Source organism: Erithacus rubecula, assembly GCF_903797595.1.
Source record: "Erithacus rubecula genome assembly, chromosome: 33".
NCBI lineage: Eukaryota > Metazoa > Chordata > Aves > Passeriformes > Muscicapidae > Erithacus > Erithacus rubecula.
The window spans coordinates 1,152,764-1,169,574 of NC_136683.1; the positions used below are offsets into that span (position 1 = coordinate 1,152,764).

The following is a 16,811-nucleotide window of genomic DNA, read 5'->3' on the forward strand; positions in this document are numbered from 1 at the left end:
TGTGGATTTGGGGGGTCCCAGGAGGAGGCTTGGGGTGCAGCAGTGGCACCAGGCTGCCCCCCCCCCCCACCTAGCACCCACAAATTTTGCTTTATGGCATTTCCCCCCCTTGGAATTTCCCTTGCCAGAAATCCTGGCCTGGCTGGTGCTTCTCATGTGGAACTTGTCTCCTTCCCCTTCCCAGCAGTGTGAGCCCCAAAACAGGATCCCCAGCCACCACTTCCCTTCCCTGCACAGCCTCAGCCACAGCCTCTGCACAGCTGGGTGCAGCAGCAGCACCCCCAGAAACCTCCAGCCTGCCCTGACCCATGGGCTGGGGTGAGAGCAGAGCCAAGTGTCCCTGCAGTTCCCACAGGGCTTGGGAGGCTGGAGCCTTGCTCAGGGATCTGTAAGGAGCTTGTGCCTAGTGCCCAGCAGCACTGAAAGCTTAGCTGGAGCTGCTGTGCAGAATCCTCCCAGCCCAAGGCTGAGCTGCAGCCCCTCAGCCCTGCCTGGACACCCCCAGAGTGCCCTGTGGAGCTCCTACAGCATTTTGGGATGCAGCTTTTGGGGGGCAGCAGTGGGTACAAGCTCATATCTTACCCCCCTCCTACCCTTGGGATTAGTGGGGTGGCTTGACCTTAATCCCCCTGGGCATGCAGGGGCCTGGAGGGGCTGGTGTGGGGCTGGCAGGGCCCCCAGCAGCCTCTGGGCCATGGTAAAAACCCTGCTGCCCTGCCAGACACTGACTGGAGTCAGTCCCAGCTCCACCCCATCCCTGTGGGCAGAGCTCCCCTGGGCTGTGCAAGATCCCTTTGGGATGCACATGGCTCCAGAGGGATGGGAAAGGTCCCCTTGGGATGCACATGGCTCCAGAGGGATGGGAAAGGTCCCTTTGAGCTGCACATGGCTCCAGAGGGGTGGGAAAGGTCCCTTTGGGCTGCACATGGTTCCAGAGGGATGGGAAAGGTCCCTTTGGGATGCACATGGCTTCAGAGTGATGGGAAAGGTCCCTTTGGGATGCACATGGCTCCAGATGGGTGGGAAAGGTCCCTTTGGGATGCACGTGGCTCCAGAGGGATGGGGAAAGGTCCCTTTGGGATGCACATGGCTCCAGAGGGATGGGAAAGGTCCCTTTGGGATGCACATGGCTCTACAGGGATGGGAAAGGTGCCTTTGAGCTGCACATGGCTCCAGATGGGTGGGAAAGTTTCCCATGGGATGCACATGGCTCCAGAGGGTTGGGAAAGGTCCCCATGGGATGCACATGGCTCCAGATGGGTGGGAAAGGTACCCATGGGATGCACATGGCTCCAGAGGGATGGGAAAGGTCGCTTTGGGTTGCACATGGCTCCAGAGGGATAGGAAAGTTTCCCATGGGATGCACATGGCTCCAGAGGGGTGGGAAAGGTCCCTTTGGGGTTATTATGGGCCTCCAGCTCAGCCTCTCCCCAGCATGACCCAGCCTGGGAGTGCCAGGACACTCATTGCCAGTGGGGGACATGGGGAGGCTCCAGGGCATTATTTCCCTTTTGCATTTCCCCATGGCAGTTCCCTGACAATTCTCCTGACCTGTGTCCTCCCAAGATGCCAGCAGCATGGCTGGCCTCCCCTCAGCATTCCAGAACCCACTATTTCAGGCACAACCTCGTGACTTTTGGGGTGCCAGGCCTGGATGGGGTTGAATCCCCATGGAGCAGGACAGGCTGCAGGAATGTGGGGGTGGCTGCCCCAGTGTTGGGGCAGAAATGGGAGGCAAACAGGGCACAGAGAGAGGGGCAGGATGTCCCCTCTCATACTGTGAGCTCCTGCCCCAGACCCCCTGGCACCCCCTGCACCCCTCTCCTGGGAGGGGAGGGGGACATTGCTGGGTCTCCATGGTCTCACTGCAGGCTGGGAGGTGACAGCAATGCCCCAGACCCCCTGCACCCCTCTCTTGGGAGGGGAGGTGGCATCTTGCTGTGTCTCCATGGTCTCACTGCAGGCTGGGGGGTGACAGCAATGCCCCAAACCCCCTGGCACCCCCTGCACCCCAATCCTGGGAAAGGAGGTGGTATCTTGCTGTGTCTCCATGGTCTCACTGCAGGCTGGGGGGTGACAGTCATGCCCCAAACCCCCTGCACCCCTCTCCAGGGTGGTGGCACCTTTCTGGGTGTCCACAGGCTCACTTCAAGCTGGGAGGTGACAGCAATGCCCCAGACCCCCTGCACCCCTCTCCAAGGAGAGGAGGGGCACCTTGCTGGGTCTCCACAGGCTCAGTCCAGGATGGGGGGTGACACCAATGCCCCGAACCCCCTGGCACCCCCTGCACCCCTCTCCTGGGAGGAGGTGGCACCTTGCTGGGTGTCCATGGTCTCAATCCAGTCTGGGGGTGACAGCAATGCCCCAGACCCCCTGACACCCCCTGCCCTCAGCCCTGCTGCACCAAACCCAGCCCCACAGGCACGGGGAGCCCCAGGCACCCAGTTTTTGGGGCGGGGGCACCCCCAGGGCGGGCAGCCCGGGCACATACCTGGCTGTGCTGCTCCCGGCTCCCCTCACATCGCGGCTCCGTGCCTGCTAAAGCCGATTATGCGCCGGCTTTGCAGCCCTGCCCAGCCTCCCCTCCTGCCCTCCAGGCACTGCAGTGCCTGGCACGGCCCGGGGGCACCCCCTTGGCACAGAGTGGGGGGTCATGCAGGAGCAAACCTTCCTCCCACCCCATCCCAAACTGGGGGATGTCTGGGCATCAAAAACCCAAGGGGAATTTTAACTCAAATTCCATCCCCTCGGGGGTTCCTTGTTCAGCTAGCCCAGTTTTTAGCAGCCCACCCCACTCCCCCCAACCCTGGCTGTGGGGCAGGAAAAGATCCCCGTGGGGGTCCCTGCCCCAAACCCCCCCGGGCAGCAATGATGACAGCACACAGCATGGGAAGGGTTCAGCTGTATTTTGACTCTGGAGGGAAATACAGGCAGTAATACAGAAGCTTTGCAAGCATGGGTACATACATGACCTCCACAAAACCCACTGGAGGGGGTGGCTTGTCCTGGCACCTTCTCCAGCCCCACCCCTCTGCTGCACCTGAGGTCTGGGGGGGGCTGCAGGTGTTTCCCAATCAAGGCAAGAAGCCAAAATATCTGCCAATGGCTGGATGGACTCTTGCCAAGGGGGAAGCTGCACCTGCCACATCCCAAAATCCGCCTCACTCGACCAAAAATCCTTCCCAGGTGCTTTCCTGGCAAAGCAGCTCTGAGCTGGACTGAGCATCTCTTGCTTAATCCCTGAAACAGCCCAAAATGAGCCCAAATATCCTCACAGGAAGAGCTGGGGTGAGCCCTGCTGGATGCAGAGGGTCCCACTGGGGCTGAGCTCGTGGGACCAAGGTCCATCAGCCCAGCTGCCAAATCCACCTGGTCCCAGAACCTGTTTCCACTTCCCCTGCTCCACCTCCACTGGGTGCCAGGTGGGGTCCCAGGGGTTCCCACCTCAGCTAAGGCACAACTTGGCTAATTAAGAAAAAAAAAAGGGAGTCCAAAGGGCAGGAGGTGCCTGGGGAATCTGGGGAATACAGTACACAGAGCCTGGGGTGCAGGCAGGCAGGGGCTGGGGAGGGGGCAATGGGCATCACCCACCAGCTGCCAGGAGCCCCCGCGCCAGCACCGCCAGGAACCACAACTCAAAAAAAGAGAGACAAAAAGGGAATTTTGGCTTCAGATCCCAAGAAAAAGGGTTGTCAAGGCACTGTGCTCCACTGGAGACAGGAGAGCAGCCCCTGTGGCACGCAGCTCCAGTGGGCATGGCTGCATTTCTCCCTGTCCTATGTAAAATGCTTTGGCAAAAGAGATACAATCTAAGGAGCATTTCAGCTACAAACTCCTCCTGCATGGCTGCTCTGTAAACACAGTTCTTTGCTGTCTTTGGCTGAAGTTCTAAAAAATATTTGAAGCTGAAAAGCTGTTTTTTAGTTTGTTTTTTTTTATATAGAAATAGATTTTTTTCTTTACAAAAAAAAAAAATCAAAGCATCTTTTAGCACTTTTAATATATATATATATATAAAATTCCTGCTATAGAAAACAAAAAAATCAACCTTGGTTTTTGATATCTTGTTTTTTTTTTAAGGGAAGGAAAAAAAAAAATCTGTTTCTTTGGGAAGAAAAAAAAAAAACCTAGCTGGAGACAGGCAGGAACCACAGGAATGCACCGTGGAATTACATGATGCTGCAGTTCTGCACAGCCTGAGCCTGGAAGGGAAAAAGAAAAAAAAAAAAGAGAGTTAGGAAAAGCCCAGTGTCACCACCCATTTGCCCTGACTGCAAAGTGTCCATGGGATGCTTTGAATGCCCAGAGTTCCCCCAGGCTCTCCTCCATCCTTGGGATGTGATAAATAAAACCTCCCAAGCAGGGATGTTCATAAGTCTAAAATTTGAGAATTGTTGGTAGGTGATATATGAGGATTATAACATTGACTGGGAGTATCAATATAGAATATATTATATATTAATCTAATACATAAATATAAAAGATATATTACATTGAATATTATTCAATTCCCAATTATTCACACTACCAGCAGCAGTGGGATGGGTGATGAGGAGAATGGGGAATGCTCTGGGGGGCCAGTGTAAGCTGGAATTCCCTCTCACAATCTCCCATCCCTTACAAAGAGGCTGGTGGGAGCTCAAAGAGGAAGAGGAGGGAGAAGGAGAGGTGGGAGGAGATGGGATCTGTGTGGCATTGCCCTGCTGGGAAAGGAGGGTGCCAGGACAGGGTGGGGAGCCAGCAGCACCAGGAGAGGGTGATGAGCCAGTAGCACTGGGACTGGGTGCAGTGCCAGCAGCACAGGGACAGGGTGCAGTGCCAGGAGCAGCAGGACAGGATGTGGAGCCAGCAGCACCAGGAGAGGGTGATGAGCCAGCAGCACTGGGACAGGGTGATGAGCCAGCAGCAGGACAGGGTGTGTGCAGTGCCAGCACTGGGACAGGGACAGGGTGCAGTGCCAGCAACACCAGGACAGGGTGTGGAGCCAGCAGCAGCACAGGGACAGGGTGCAGTGCCAGCAGCAGCACAGGGTGCAGTGCCAGCAGCACTGGGTGCAGTGCCAGCAGCACAGGGACAGGGTGCAGTGCCAGCAGCAGCACAGGGTGCAGTGCCAGCAGCAGCAGGACAGGGTGTGGAGCCAGCAGCAGGACAGGGACAGGGTGCAGTGCCAGCAGCAGCACAGGATGCAGTGCCAGCAGCACAGGGTGCAGTGCCAGCACCAGCAGCAGCACCAGCAGCAGTGCCAGCAGCACAGGGTGCAGTGCCAGCAGCAGCACAGGGTGCAGTGCCAGCAGCAGCACAGGGTGGTGCAGTGCCAGCAGCACTGGGACAGGGTACAGTGCCAGCAGCACAGGGTGCAGTGCCAGCAGCACAGGGTGGTGCAGTGCCAGCAGCACAGGGTGCAGTGCCAGCAGCACTGGGACAGGGTACAGTGCCAGCAGCACAGGGTGCAGTGCCAGCAGCACAGGGTGGTGCAATACCAGCAGCAGCACAGTCTGGGGGCTCTGGCACGGCACTGACCTGCCTGCGCGGGCTGGAGCTCCCCAGCAGGTAGTTCCTGGACACCAGGCTGTCGCCCAGGCCGATGCCCGAGTCGCCCATGCTGCGGTAGCTGCGGGTGACGGTGACGCTGGAGCTGGACGAGCCCGAGGACATGGTGGCCACGCCGGCGTTCTGCGAGCCGCCCTTGTCGGCCGGCTGGCCGCAGGTGCCGCACACCACCGTGCGTGAGCGCAGGTTGTACTCGCCGGGGTCCCCAGAGCCGCTGCAGCCCTGCAGAGGGACAGACAGAGTCACCTGGAGCCTGCCACAGCATCCTCGCAGCCCTGTGGCAGCACCAGAGCTCTTCACGTCGGGATTTGGGGAGAGTTTGACTCAGCTGTGCTCTCGCACGGTTCAAAAATAAGGAAATGAAATCTTTATTATTGTGTTGTTAATCGCGAGTGACTGGGGACAGCACGCTGCCCTGACCTTGCACCCGAGCTCTCAGCACACCTGAAAACATCCTCTTCCTCACCACTTCAGGAGCTGGCAGCTTTCCCGTGGGAAATTTGCTCTTGGAAAGGATTTAGCCTCCAGAGAAACTGGCAGCACTGGCTGCAGGAGCTTGGCTCCTCTGCCCAGGGATAGTCAACATAGAAGAGAATCACAGAATCATGGAACGGTTTAGGTTGGAATGGACTTGAAAGCTCATCTCATTCCAGCTTCCTGCCATGGGCAGGACATCTTCCACTATCCCAGGTTGCTCTAAGCCCTGTCCAGCCTGGCCTTGATGAACACTGCAGCCACAGCTTTCCTGGGTAACCTGTCCCAGGGCCTCACCTCCCTCACAGGGAACCATTTCCTTCCAGTACCCATCTAACTCTGTGCTCTGTCAGTGAGAAGCCATTCTCCCTTGTCCTATCACTCCAGGCCCTTGTCCAAAGTCACTCTCTAGCTGTCTTGGAGCCCCTTTAGGCCCTGGAAGAATTTCTAAGGTCTCCCTGAAGTCTCCTTTTCTCCAGGCTGCCCCAACTCATCTAGTCTGCCTCCAGAGCAGAGACTCCAGCCCTCAGAACACTTCATGGCTACTTCTGGATTTGCTCCAGCAATTCCTCTTTTGCTGGGGGCCTGAGAACTGGAGCCTGCACTGCAGGTGAGTCTCACAAGGGCAGAGTGGAGAGGACAATCCACTGGCTCAATGTGGTGATATCAGTCCCTGCAGGATGGGCTGGTGGGGTTTGCTGGGCTGCAGCCAGGGATGGTTCTTTGGGAGAAGTGGCTGCAGCTCTTCTCCTGGCAGGCTGCCTGCTCTCTGTCCACTGCCTGCTGCTCCTCCTGGTGCATATTTCAGCACCATATGGGGAAAGACGGGCTGAGAGGAAGGACAAAGCCACCTCTGGATTTGTTCCAGCACCCTCATGAGCAGAGAGGACAGAGCAGCTGCTGACAAGAAGTGTTGTCTATCAATTTCCCACCATCCTACCCTCCAAGCAATGCTGACAAGCTCAGCATCCCTCTGACTCTTCTGGCCCTTTTCACAGCACGCCAGGCTTCCTTAGAGCTGGAGACAACTTCCAGCAAGATCTTCAGAATCTCCTCCAGATGCCAGAGGTCTGTTGGCTTCTCTCATGCAGTTGTTTCCACAGCAGCCTCCCCACTGCCTCTTCTGTGTGATGCTGAGCTCCCTCCCACCCTGACTGAACCACAACCCCCCAGAACCTTGGGCATTCCTACTCACGTGGTGATGGCGGTGGTGGATGCTCATTTCATCATCATCCTCATCCTCATCATCATTGATGATCACGGTGCGGACCAGTTTCCTCATGGCCACCTCCTGTGGGGGACAGGAGGTGAGGTGGGGGGTTCAGAGCCTGTGCCCCCCTGCCCTGTGCTGAGCTGGCCCAGGCTCTCACCTCCCCGTTGGAGTTGATGAGGGCGGTGCGCAGGCTGTCCCCAGAGCCCCAGCTGCTCTGGGCTTTCCACACCAAATTACTGGGGGGGCTGTGGGTTGCTCCAGCTCCTGAGGCCCAGATCTAGAGAGAAAAGCAGGAGAAAAGTGACTTCTCAAATCTGCAGGCTCCACAGCTCCAGGATGGGGGTTTTATCACCACAAAATGCCACACACCAACCATTCCATGCAAGAAGGGGCCTGGCAGGGTTTGGGATGTTGCCTGGATCCTCCACCAGGCAGTGACTCACCGTGACCACCTGGCCAGCCTTCAGGGTGAACTTTGGGGGGAAGCGGTAGGTGAGGGGGGGATCGTCCCCGTTCTGCCTCTTGATCTGCCAGTTCCCCATTGCCTGGTCCTGTCAGAGAGATAATGACCTTCAGAACCCTGGTTCCTCTCCAGATTGCCCCATTCACATCCTGCCTGCAGGGTGAAGCAGGGTGTCTTGGGTTGCAATACATGATGTCGCCAGAAATGTGGATTCTGTCCCCATCTGTCAAACCAGCTGGGGCAGTGACCCTGATCTCCTGACACATATCATCTGCTAATGGGCCAGCTTTAAACCAGCTGGGCAATCATCTTTGTCTTTCACACAGCCCATTCTCCCTCCAGGAGATATCTCCTGTTCATGGCCAGTGAGTCCAAGTGCATGACTGATAAAATTCCATCATCCCACTGGGAGATGCTCCAGCCAGGGAAGGAGCCAAGCCTTTCCTACCTAGATAAAAACCGAGATTTTGGACAGCAAAATTCCAATTCCACTGTATTCCAGAAGAAAACCAGACCTTTCCACATCATCCCTGGACCTTCAGAGGAAAACTGCACCTTCCCCAGGAGCACTGCTCCAGTTGAACCACATCTGCCACTGCAGGAGGATGCAGCCACCATTGAATGGGACTGTTGCCAACACCCTGACTGACTGATGGGTGTCAGCTTGGATTCTGACTCTGGCAGTGTTTTTGTAATACTGTATTTCTATTTTAATTTTCCTAGTAAAGAACTGTTATTCCTATTTCCCCTGTCTTTGCCTGAAAGCCCCTCAATTTCAAAATTATAATAATTTGGAGATCGGGGATTTACATTCTCCATTTCAAAGAGAAGCTTCTGCCTTTATTGTCAGAAATCTGTCCTTCAAGCCAGCACACAGGGCTCTACAGATCTCCCCGAAGGCAAACTCACCTCGTTGGACTTGTTCCTGAGACGGACAAACTTGCCCTCCAAGTCCACCTCCTCCACACCAACACGGCCACTGGTGCGGGCATGGTGGGAGAAGCTGGTCCTGCTCTCACTGTCCTCCAGCTTCCTCTTCTTGGAGGAGCCCGAGGTGGACATGTGGCTTCGGGATGCACCTTTATGGGATGAAGGGCTGGGGGACAGCCTCAGCCTGGCAGGGGGAGAAGAGGAGATGAGGACACAGGGATAGGATCTGTGCAGCCCAGAGCTGTGCCCAGAGCTGTGCTCACCGCTCCTCCTCGCCCTCCAGCAGCTTGCGGTAGGCGTTGATCTCCATGTCCAGGGCCAGCTTGATGTCCAGCAGCTCCTGGTACTCATCCAGCTGCTGCTGCATGCGTGCCCTCATCTCAGCCATCTCCCTCTCCTTGTCGGACAGCAGGCGCCGGTTGGTCTCGCGTTCCCTGGCCAGAATGTCCTCCAGATCGTGCAGCTTCGCTTCCTTGGCAGCCAGCTGTGGGCAGGGAAGGTGAGGGTGGGTCACTGCACCTGGGGACATCCCCAGGAGGGGCTATCCCCAGTGGATTGGGTGGATGTGGCCAGAAATGTGAATTCTGTCACCATCTGTCAAACCAGCTGGGGCAGTGACCCTGATCTCCATAGCACATATCATCTGCTAATGAGCTAGTTTAAACCAGCTGGGCAATCATCTTTACCTTTCCCATGACCAACCCTTCATCCAGGAGCTATCACCTGTTAATGGGCCATTGTTAAAAACTGGGTGTGGCAGCAATTCTTATCACTGTGGGAGATATCTCCTGTTAATGGGCCATTGTTACAAACGGGGTGTGGCAGTGATCTTTATCTCCTGGCACATATTATCTGCTAATGGGCCAGCTTTAAACCAGCTGGGCAATCATCTTTATCTTTCCACAGCCCATCCTCCCCCCAAGAGATATCTCCTGTTAATGGGCCAGGTGTTAAAACCAGCTGGGGCAATCATCTTTATCTTCCCACAGCCCATCCTCCCTCCAGGAGATATGTCCTGTTCATGGCCAGTGAGTCCCAGTGCATGACTGATAAAATTCCATCATCCCACTGGGAGATGCTGCACCCAGGGGAGGAGCCAAGCCTTTCCTACCTAGATAAAAAACGAGATTTTGGACAGCAAGTTTCCATCTTTCCACTGGATTCTAGAGGAAAACCAGACCTTTCCACATCATCCCTGGACCTTCAGAGGAAAACTGCACCTTCTCCAGGAGCACTGCTCCAGCTGAACCACATCTGCCACTGCAGGAGGATGCAGCCACCATTGAATGGGATGCTGCCAACACCCTGACTGACTGATGGGTGTCACCTTGGATTCTGACTTTGGCAGGGTTTTGGGATTGTTCTTTGTAATATTATATTTCTATTTTAATTTTTCTAGTAAAGAACTGTTATTCCTAATTCCCATATTTTTGCCTTAGAGCCCCTTAATTTCAAAATTATAATAATTTGGAGGGAGGGGTTTTACATTCTCCATTTCAAAGAGAAGCTTCTGCCTTTATTGGCAGACACCTGTCCTTTCTACCAGGACACCCAGGAACACTTTGGTCTCAACTCACCTGCTTCTGCAGCTGGCTGACTTCTGAGGAGAGGTTGTCAATGCGGATGCGGGTCTGCTGCAGCTCCTCATGGGCAGCACCCACCATGTTGCTGTTCCTCTCAGCTGACTGCTTGGCATTCTCCAGCTGGGGGACAGGACAGGGGATCAGCATCAGCACCCACAGGGGAACAGCACCTCAGCACCCACACGGGTTCAGCATCAGCACCCACAGGGGAACAGCACCTCAGCACCCACAGGGGATCAGCACCTCAGCACCCAAAGGGGATCAGCACCCACAGGGGATCAGCATCAGCACCCACAGGGGATCAGCATCAGCACCCACAGGGGATCAGCATCCACAGGGGATCAGCATCAGCACCCACAGGGGATCAGCACCCACAGGGGATCAGCATCAGCACCCACAGGGGATCAGCACCCACAGGGGATCAGCACCAGCACACACAGGGGATCAGCACCCCAGCACCCACAGGGGATCAGCACCCACAGGGGATCAGCACCAGCACACACAGGGGATCAGCACCCACAGGGGATCAGCATCAGCACCCACAGGGGATCAGCAACCACAGGGGATCAGCACCCCAGCACCCACAGGGCATCAGCATCAGCACCCACAGGGGAACAGCACCTCAGCATCCACACGGGATCAGCATCAGCACCCACAGGGGAACAGCACCTCAGCACCCACAGGGGATCAGCACCTCAGCACCCAAAGGGGATCAGCACCCACAGGGGATCAGCATCAGCACCCACAGGGGATCAGCATCAGCACCCACAGGGGATCAGCATCCACAGGGGATCAGCATCAGCACCCACAGGGGATCAGCACCCACAGGGGATCAGCATCAGCACCCACAGGGGATCAGCACCCACAGGGGATCAGCACCAGCACACACAGGGGATCAGCATCAGCACCCACAGGGGATCAGCATCAGCACCCACATGGGATCAGCATCAGCACCCACATCCCTCCTGTGCCCCGTGAGAGCAGCGTGGGGAGGCTGCTCACCTTGGCCCCGTAGGTTTTCTCCAGCTCCTCCTTGTAGAGGCGGATCTGGGCCTCGTGCTGGCTGCGCAGCTCCTGCAGTGCCTCCGAGAGTTTGCTCTCGAATTCCCTCTGCCGCCCGTTGTCGATCTCCACCAGCCGCGTCTCGTGGCGCCGCTTGGTCTCGCGCAGCTCCTGGGGACGGGGCAGGGAACGTGTCACCTCAGGGAGGGGACACAGCACAACATGACACACGAGTGATCCCAGCCCCGTGGCAGCCCAGCAGGGCTCACCTCGCTGTAAATGTTCTTCTGGAATTCCAGCTCCTCCTTCAGGGTCTGCAGGCGGTTCTCGGCATCCACGCGGCGCAGCATCTCGTCCTGCAGCTGCTTCTTGGCTTCGCTCAGGGCACTTTCCAGCTGCCAGGGAATTGAGAAGGAACATCACTGCCTGGGGACTCACCACCCAGCTGCATCTGCCCCACATCTGGCATAGCAGGGACCCCCAGGTAGGGGGTGAAAAAGTATTTCTGGGTCAGCTGGAGTCTGCTCACCTTGGCCACCTGTCCCCTCAGGTCCCGCACTTCAGTTTCCAGATTCCTCTTCTCACCCAGGGCTGTGGAGAGTGCAGCCTCCTTGGAATTAAGCAAAGCCTCCACATCCTTAAGGCGTGCCTGGGCAGTCAGCAGGTCCCCTTCCTTCTTGGCATTCCTGCAGGGCAAAGGGTGGCACAGGTGAGTGGCACAGCAGGAGTAATCATAGCTATAAGGAAATTATGGAATTGGTTTGGTTCAAAGGGACCTTAAAACATAGCTAGTTCCATGCCCTGCCATGGGCAGGGACATCTTCCCCCATCCCAGATTGCTTCAAGCTCTGTCCATCCTGGCCTTGGACATTTCCAAGGATCCAGGGGCAGCCACAGCTTCTCTGGGCACTCTGTGCCAGAGCCTCACCACCTTTACAGGAAAGAATTTCTTTCCAATATCACATCTAACCCTGCCCTGTGGCAGAAGACATTCCCCCTTAGCCTGTCACTCCAGACCTTGGGAGACTGGGCAGTGTGGTGGGTGCTGGGCAGTGTGATGGGACACTGGGCAGTGTGGTGGGTGCAGGGCAGTGTGGTGGGACACTGGGGCAGTGTGGTGGGGCATTGGGCAGTGTGGTGGGTGCTGGGCAGTGTGGTGGGGCACTGGGCAGTGTGGTGGGTGCTGGGCAGTGTGGTGGGGCACTGGACAGTGTGGTGGGACACTGGGCACTATGATGGGGCACTGGGCAGTGTGGTGGGGCATTGGGCAGTGTGGTGGGGCACTGGGCAGTGTGGTGGGACATTGGGCAGTGTGGTGGGTGCAGGGCAGTGTGGTGGGGCATTGGGCAGTGTGGTGGGACATTGGGCAGTGTGGTGGGTGCTGGGCAGTGTGGTGGGTGCAGTGCAGTGTGGTGGGACACAGGGCAGTATGGTGGGACACTGGGACAGTGTGGTGGGGCACAGGGCAGTGTGGTGGGACACTGGGCAGTGTGGTGGGGCACTGGGCAGTGTGGTGGGACACTGGGCAGTGTGGTGGGGCACTGGGCAGTGTGGTGGGTGCTGGGCAGTTTGGTGGGGCATTGGGCAGTGTGGTGGGACACTGGGCAGTGTGGTGGGTGCAGGGCAGTGTGGTGGGTGCAGGACAGTGTGGTGGGGCACTGGGCAGTGTGGTGGTTGCAGGGCAGTGTGGTGGGGCACTGGGCAGTGTGGTGGGTGCAGGGCAGTGTGGTGGGACACTGGGGCAGTGTGGTGGGACACTGGGGCAGCGTGGTGGGACACTGGGCAGTGTGGTGGGACACTGGGCAGTGTGGTGGGACACAGGGCAGTGTGGTGGGACACTGGGGCAGTGTGGTGGGGCACTGGGCAGTGTGGTGGGTGCTGGGCAGTTTGGTGGGGCACTGGGCAGTGTGGTGGGACACTGGGCAGTGTGGTGGGTGCAGGGCAGTGTGGTGGGGCACAGGGCAGTGTTGTGGGTGCAGGGCAGTGTGGTGGGGCACAGGGCAGTGTTGTGGGTGCAGGGCAGTGTGGTGGGACACTGGGCAGTGTGGTGGGACACTGGGGCAGTGTGGTGGGACACTGGGCAGTGTGGTGTGGTGCAGGTGCCTCTCCTGCACTGTGACACTCTCCCAGTGCCAAGAGCTCGATGCCTTTCCTGGAGAGCACAGGGAGCACCTGAGTGGGGCTGGGGGCTGCCCCGCTGTGGCTGTGCCTCGCCACGGGCTCAGCAGCTGCTCAGTGGGGCTTCAGCCCCCCAGCCCGACCTCTGGCATCACCAGCCACACCCCTGCACCATCCCGGCCCCCAGTGCCCCCCTCTCTTTTCCAGTCCTCTGACAGCCGCTCCCGACAGAGCCGCCGTGTGACCGGGGAACCTGATCTAACCGCGCCACCAAAACACAGCCCGCAGCTATTTTGGTACGTCCTAAAAAAAGAAAAGACCCAACGGCCCCCAGCAGCCGCCAGGCACGGGGTGGGACTGTCACCCCCCCCACCTCAGAACGGGGCGGAACAGGAGGGGGAACTCGCCCGGGGACCGGCCAGGGAGCCCCGGCCGCGGGCGAGGAGCGGCAGCCGCGCGTTCCTGGGGCGAGGAGAGCGCACGGACAGCGGGGAGAGGATGCGGCACGGCCGGCACCGAGAGCATCCCCGAGCACCTCCCGGATCCAGAGCATCCCCGAGCACCTCCCGGATCCAGAGCATCCCCGAGCCCATCCCGGGATTCAGAGCATCCCCGAGCCCATCCCGGGATCCCCCGCCGGCACCGAGAGCATCCCCGAGCACCTCCCGGGATCCAGAGCATCCCCGAGCCCATCCCGGGATCCAGAGCATCCCCGAGCCCATCCCGGGATTCAGAGCATCCCCGAGCCCATCCCGGGATCCCCCGCCGGCACCGAGAGCATCCCCGAGCCCATCCCGGATCCAGAGCATCCCCGAGCTCATCCCGGGATCCCCCGCCGGCACCGAGAGCATCGCCGAGCACCTCCCGGATCCAGAGCATCCCCGAGCCCATCCCGGGATCCAGAGCATCCCCGAGCACCTCCCGGGATCCAGAGCATCCCCGAGCCCATCCCGGGATCCAGAGCATCCCCGAGCACCTCCCGGGATCCAGAGCATCCCCGAGCCCATCCCGGGATCCCCCGCCGGCACCGAGAGCATCCCCGAGCACCTCCCGGGATCCAGAGCATCCCCGAGCACATCCCGGGATCCCCTGCCAGCACTGAGAGCATCCCAGAAAATATCCCGGGATCCAGAGCTGGATCCAGAGCAGGAGCCAGAGACCATCCCAGGGTCCAGTACAGGAGCCAGAGCTCATCCCAGAGCAGAAACCATAGCCCATCCCAGAGCAGAACCCAGAGCAGGAGCCAGAGCAGAACCCGGAGCAGGAGCCACTGCAGGAACCATAGCCCATCCCAGAACAGGATCTTAAAGCCCATCCCAGAGAAGATCCAGAACTCCAGCAGTGGCAGCAGGGATGGCATTCCCAGACTCGGGATGTCAGAAGCTCCTGGATTGGCCAGCAGCAGATTTTCCTGCATTTCTGTTTCCTGACCCGAGCCAGCATGAAGTTATTCTGTTATTTTGCAGACTAAAGCAAAGGTTTCAAACTCCCAGGCTACTGTTTTTAAGTGTAAACCTCACTTCAAATCCCAGGATATTCCATGTTAAAAGAGCAGGAATTCCACTTAAGGACAGTTTAAAATAATAAAAATTCCTACATGTACAGTAACGAAATTCAGAATCACTTATGTCAGGAAAAGCAGAGTGCAAAAACCTCTGGGAATCCAGCAGCAGCTTGCAGACTTTTTCTTGGAAGTGAGTGGAGATCTGTCTTCTGCCTTTCCTTCAATGTCTGAAAGCTCCTTTCCCAGCCCAGAACACTCACTATTGTGGTGTAAAGCCTCAGTATAACATATTAGATCTGTAATGAATTCTAGAATGTTTCTGTGGTCAGATTTTCATATTTTACAGTTCGGGCCTCTCAGGTAAAAGGGTCTCAATGATATGCACGGAGTATGATTTCATAGTCCATAAATCCCATAAAACAGCCACTCTTATGCCTAAATAGCATTTAAGCAGTCTAGAGAATTTGGAATTTCGCCCACAGTGGAATAACCGACCAAGAAAATGCTGCTGGTCCCTCTTTTGCAGGGAGCCACAGCCTCGGCTGCTGCTGGAGCTGAGCGCTGGCTCCTTCCTGTCCAACCCACTCCTTTTGTGCCAGTGACTCACAGCCCAGGAATGCCAGCCGCCAGCGGATCCGAGGCTCCAAGGCTCGCTGCAAGCAGAGTTTGGGGCCGAGTTTTCCCCTCTAGTCCTGGCTCAGCCAGCGTGGCCACCCCAGCGGAGCCGGCGGGTTCTCCTGCCAGCTGTGGAGGTTTGGGCACAGCTGGAGGACGCTCCTCGGGGTGGGGATGTTGGTTTGTGTGATTCTTTCAAGGGACAGCAGTTCATCGGTAAGTGATAAATGGGAAAAGTGATGATGGTTACATTTGCCTCTCCAGAGAGCAGAAGTATCCAGGGCTCTGGAAAGCCCCACTGTAAACCCCAGATGGCTCAAGGATAAATTGTTTTTCCTGAGAAACCTCCTGTGCTCAGCTCTGGGTTGTGCTGTGAGGAGCTCACCAGCCACGGGGCTGAGCTGGGATAGTTCTGCCACAGGGAGAGGGACAAATCCTCTCCTCTGCTCTGCTCTGGGGAGTCAGTGGTTGGCAGAATTCGGCTCCCTGAGCCCTGAGCATCTCCCCATGTTCCTTCAAACACACCCTGATCCCAAACCTGGCCTCACACAGGTGAGTCCTGTCCCCCAAGGACCCCCCCACTGCTTCACACCAGCTCTGCTGATCCCTGCTCCAGCCCAGACAAGGTCTGAGTTTTCCATTCTCCTGCCCTCAGGTCCTGCTTTTATTCCAGGGAAGCCTCACAGGCTCCAGCTGGCGCTGGGCTAAAAATAAAAAACTTCCATGGCAGCTGTGTCACTCCCACTTCCCTGGAGAGGAGGAGGAAGACAGACCTTCCTCCTCCTCCCCAGAGGGTTTCACTGGCCTCTCCATCCTGCCTGCTACAGCCTACAAGATCCCAAATTCCCCACTGCAAAGGGAAGCAGAGACTCATTCTGGAGGGCTGGGTGCCTCCAAATCCCACAGGATTTGATCCCCTGTGCTGTGAGAGCCACGGGTAAAAACAATCCAAGAAGAGAAAAAACAACAGAGGCATCAAATCCTCAAGAAACAAATGTCTCAAGAGAAAAGATGGGGAGGGGAAAAAAGGGGCCTCAAGATATTTTATTTTTAGCTTTTAAAAGCAGGAAGAAGGAAAAAAAAAAAAAAAAAAGATTGAAAATTGCAGCTGAGCTGCCAGAAAATCCAAATGTTAATGGAAAGTTGGATCTGCTCTGGCTGTGCTCAGCACAGACGTGATGGATTCAGGGAGGGCTCAGGGACAGCCCCACTGAGCAGCATCTGCTACTGCTCCCCACCCTGCTCTGCCCCAAAATCCCAGCCAGGAAACCTGGCAGCTCTGGGCTCTCCCTCTGCAAAAGTCAAGACAGGACAGAGTCATCAGAGCTCGTTGGAGCAGCTCCAGGCATGAGCCCACCA

The 16,811-nt window shown here is 57.1% G+C and overlaps 1 protein-coding gene across 2 annotated transcripts in view; it reads right to left on the reverse strand.

Moving 5' to 3' along the window:
* The window catches only part of LMNA (lamin A/C), a 42,882-nt gene that overhangs the window by 14,957 nt on the left and 11,114 nt on the right, over window positions 1–16,811 (reverse strand). The window contains exons 2-12 of one of the 2 annotated variants that reach the window (XR_013777031.1): window positions 11,745–11,901; window positions 11,485–11,610; window positions 11,216–11,386; window positions 10,208–10,333; window positions 8,894–9,114; window positions 8,610–8,814; window positions 7,681–7,788; window positions 7,395–7,514; window positions 7,220–7,315; window positions 5,521–5,772; window positions 4,118–4,202 (exon numbers count right to left, since the gene is read on the reverse strand). Coding sequence is in view for 1 of the 2 variants with exons in the window: in XM_079329382.1 (XP_079185508.1) it covers window positions 4,170–4,202; window positions 5,521–5,772; window positions 7,220–7,315; window positions 7,395–7,514; window positions 7,681–7,788; window positions 8,610–8,814; window positions 8,894–9,114; window positions 10,208–10,333; window positions 11,216–11,386; window positions 11,485–11,610; window positions 11,745–11,901 (1,615 nt within the window). In the remaining variant the exon portion in view is untranslated. Of the gene's footprint in view, window positions 1–2,884; window positions 4,203–5,520; window positions 5,773–7,219; window positions 7,316–7,394; window positions 7,515–7,680; window positions 7,789–8,609; window positions 8,815–8,893; window positions 9,115–10,207; window positions 10,334–11,215; window positions 11,387–11,484; window positions 11,611–11,744; window positions 11,902–16,811 lie in introns of those variants that run through there. The other variant, XM_079329382.1, reaches the window with a different exon arrangement.